Source organism: Grammomys surdaster, unplaced genomic scaffold (genome assembly GCF_004785775.1).
Source record: "Grammomys surdaster isolate TR1022 unplaced genomic scaffold, NIH_TR_1.0 810, whole genome shotgun sequence".
Taxonomy (NCBI): Eukaryota; Metazoa; Chordata; class Mammalia; order Rodentia; family Muridae; genus Grammomys; species Grammomys surdaster.
This window is the reverse complement of record NW_021605229.1, coordinates 20,158-21,381: the sequence shown is the minus strand read 5'-3', so window position 1 is coordinate 21,381 and position 1,224 is coordinate 20,158. Positions and strand designations below refer to the sequence as shown.

At 45.9% G+C, this 1,224-nt stretch overlaps 1 protein-coding gene across 4 annotated transcripts; it reads right to left on the bottom strand.

Moving 5' to 3' along the window:
- Positions 1-249: 249 nt before the first annotated feature.
- Positions 250-975, bottom strand: LOC114634019 (methylosome subunit pICln-like). 4 transcript variants are annotated; one of them, XM_028782645.1, is made up of 2 exons: positions 493-975; positions 250-318 (listed from the first exon to the last, which is right to left on the bottom strand). In XM_028782645.1, exons 1-2 carry the CDS (start codon positions 973-975, stop codon positions 250-252), a joined length of 552 nt encoding a protein of 183 aa, XP_028638478.1. The 4 variants fall into 4 exon arrangements, with proteins under 4 accessions (XP_028638478.1, XP_028638477.1, XP_028638479.1 ...); XM_028782644.1 differs by having other exon boundaries at positions 250-599; positions 699-975; XM_028782646.1 differs by having other exon boundaries at positions 250-494; positions 702-975.
- Positions 976-1,224: the final 249 nt, after the last annotated feature.

Here is a 1,224-nt window from a genome sequence, read left to right as displayed (position 1 = left end):
AGATAACTAGACACAGGAAGTTTGTTTGGGGGTAAATGAGAAACTACAAATACCCGTTCAGTTAGTTCACCTTTGTTAATAGAGGTCATAGACTCTTCTCCTGGTGTCAGCTTGCTGTCTCATTATAGTTTATCTTGAGAAATGAGTTTTGGAGAAGAAAAAAGCCTTTCACCAGCCCTTCTGGAGTGAAGAGGCACCATGTTCTTGCCTACAGTTATGAGCAGAATTGTATAGTAGCAAAAATCATCTTCAGTGTTCAACATCTGCACCTTCAAATTGTCCGGCAACAGTTGGTGTAGTTTCTACCTCCATGCCATCTTCATAATTTCTTACTGAATCTTCTGTTCGGACACCTGCCATATTATATTGGCTACTCACAGACTGAGAAAGCATTCCTTCTAATCTCTCCAACGTGGCTTGCCCTTCGGCCGTTAAATGGGATAGTCCTTCTTCATAGGTATAAAATGTAGGGATGTCCCCCTGTCCTTGTTCATGTGCTTCCACATCATACTCTTCTCCATCATAGTCAACTGAGTCTTCATCCTCAGGGTCTGGATGCAAGGCCTGGCATTCACACATTGCTGTGAACATCGACTCCAATGCTGACTTATCACTGGGCACAAATCTAAATTCAGAAATGGGTTCAACATCATCATTGTCTTCCTCATCTTCATCAGAGAGAGGTTCTTTTGATTCTTCTCCAAATTTGGCATTCACCATAACATACAAATGCTCTTGAGGATAAGCATTTGGGTCCCTGGACCCCGCATGTAAACTAATGGTGGGGTATTCCAGTGAGAATCCTAATCCAGAACCATCTAACCAAGACAGGCGGCTCTCCGCAATATAAAGAGTGCCGGTGCCGACCCCCTTCCCGTTCAGCACAGCCTCGGTGTCCGGCTGCTGCAGCCGGAGTCCGGCTGCTGACCCAGGCGGCGGGAAGCTTTTGAGGAAGCTCATTGCCGGCGCAAGCATAGCTCCACAGGAACCGAGAAAGCCAAGCACCGCAATCCCGGCTGGCAGGGAGCTGCCCCGGAAGCAGTAGCCGTTCTCCTGTATTTCTTTAAGATGGTTATTTATGTCCTTTTAAAAGTCTTCTATCATCATTTTAAGAAGTGATTTTAAGTAAGAGTCTTGCTTTTCTGGTGCGATGGGGTGTCCAGGACTTGCTATGGTGGGAGAACTGGGTTCCCATGATGCCAAGTAAACTTGGTTTCTGTCACT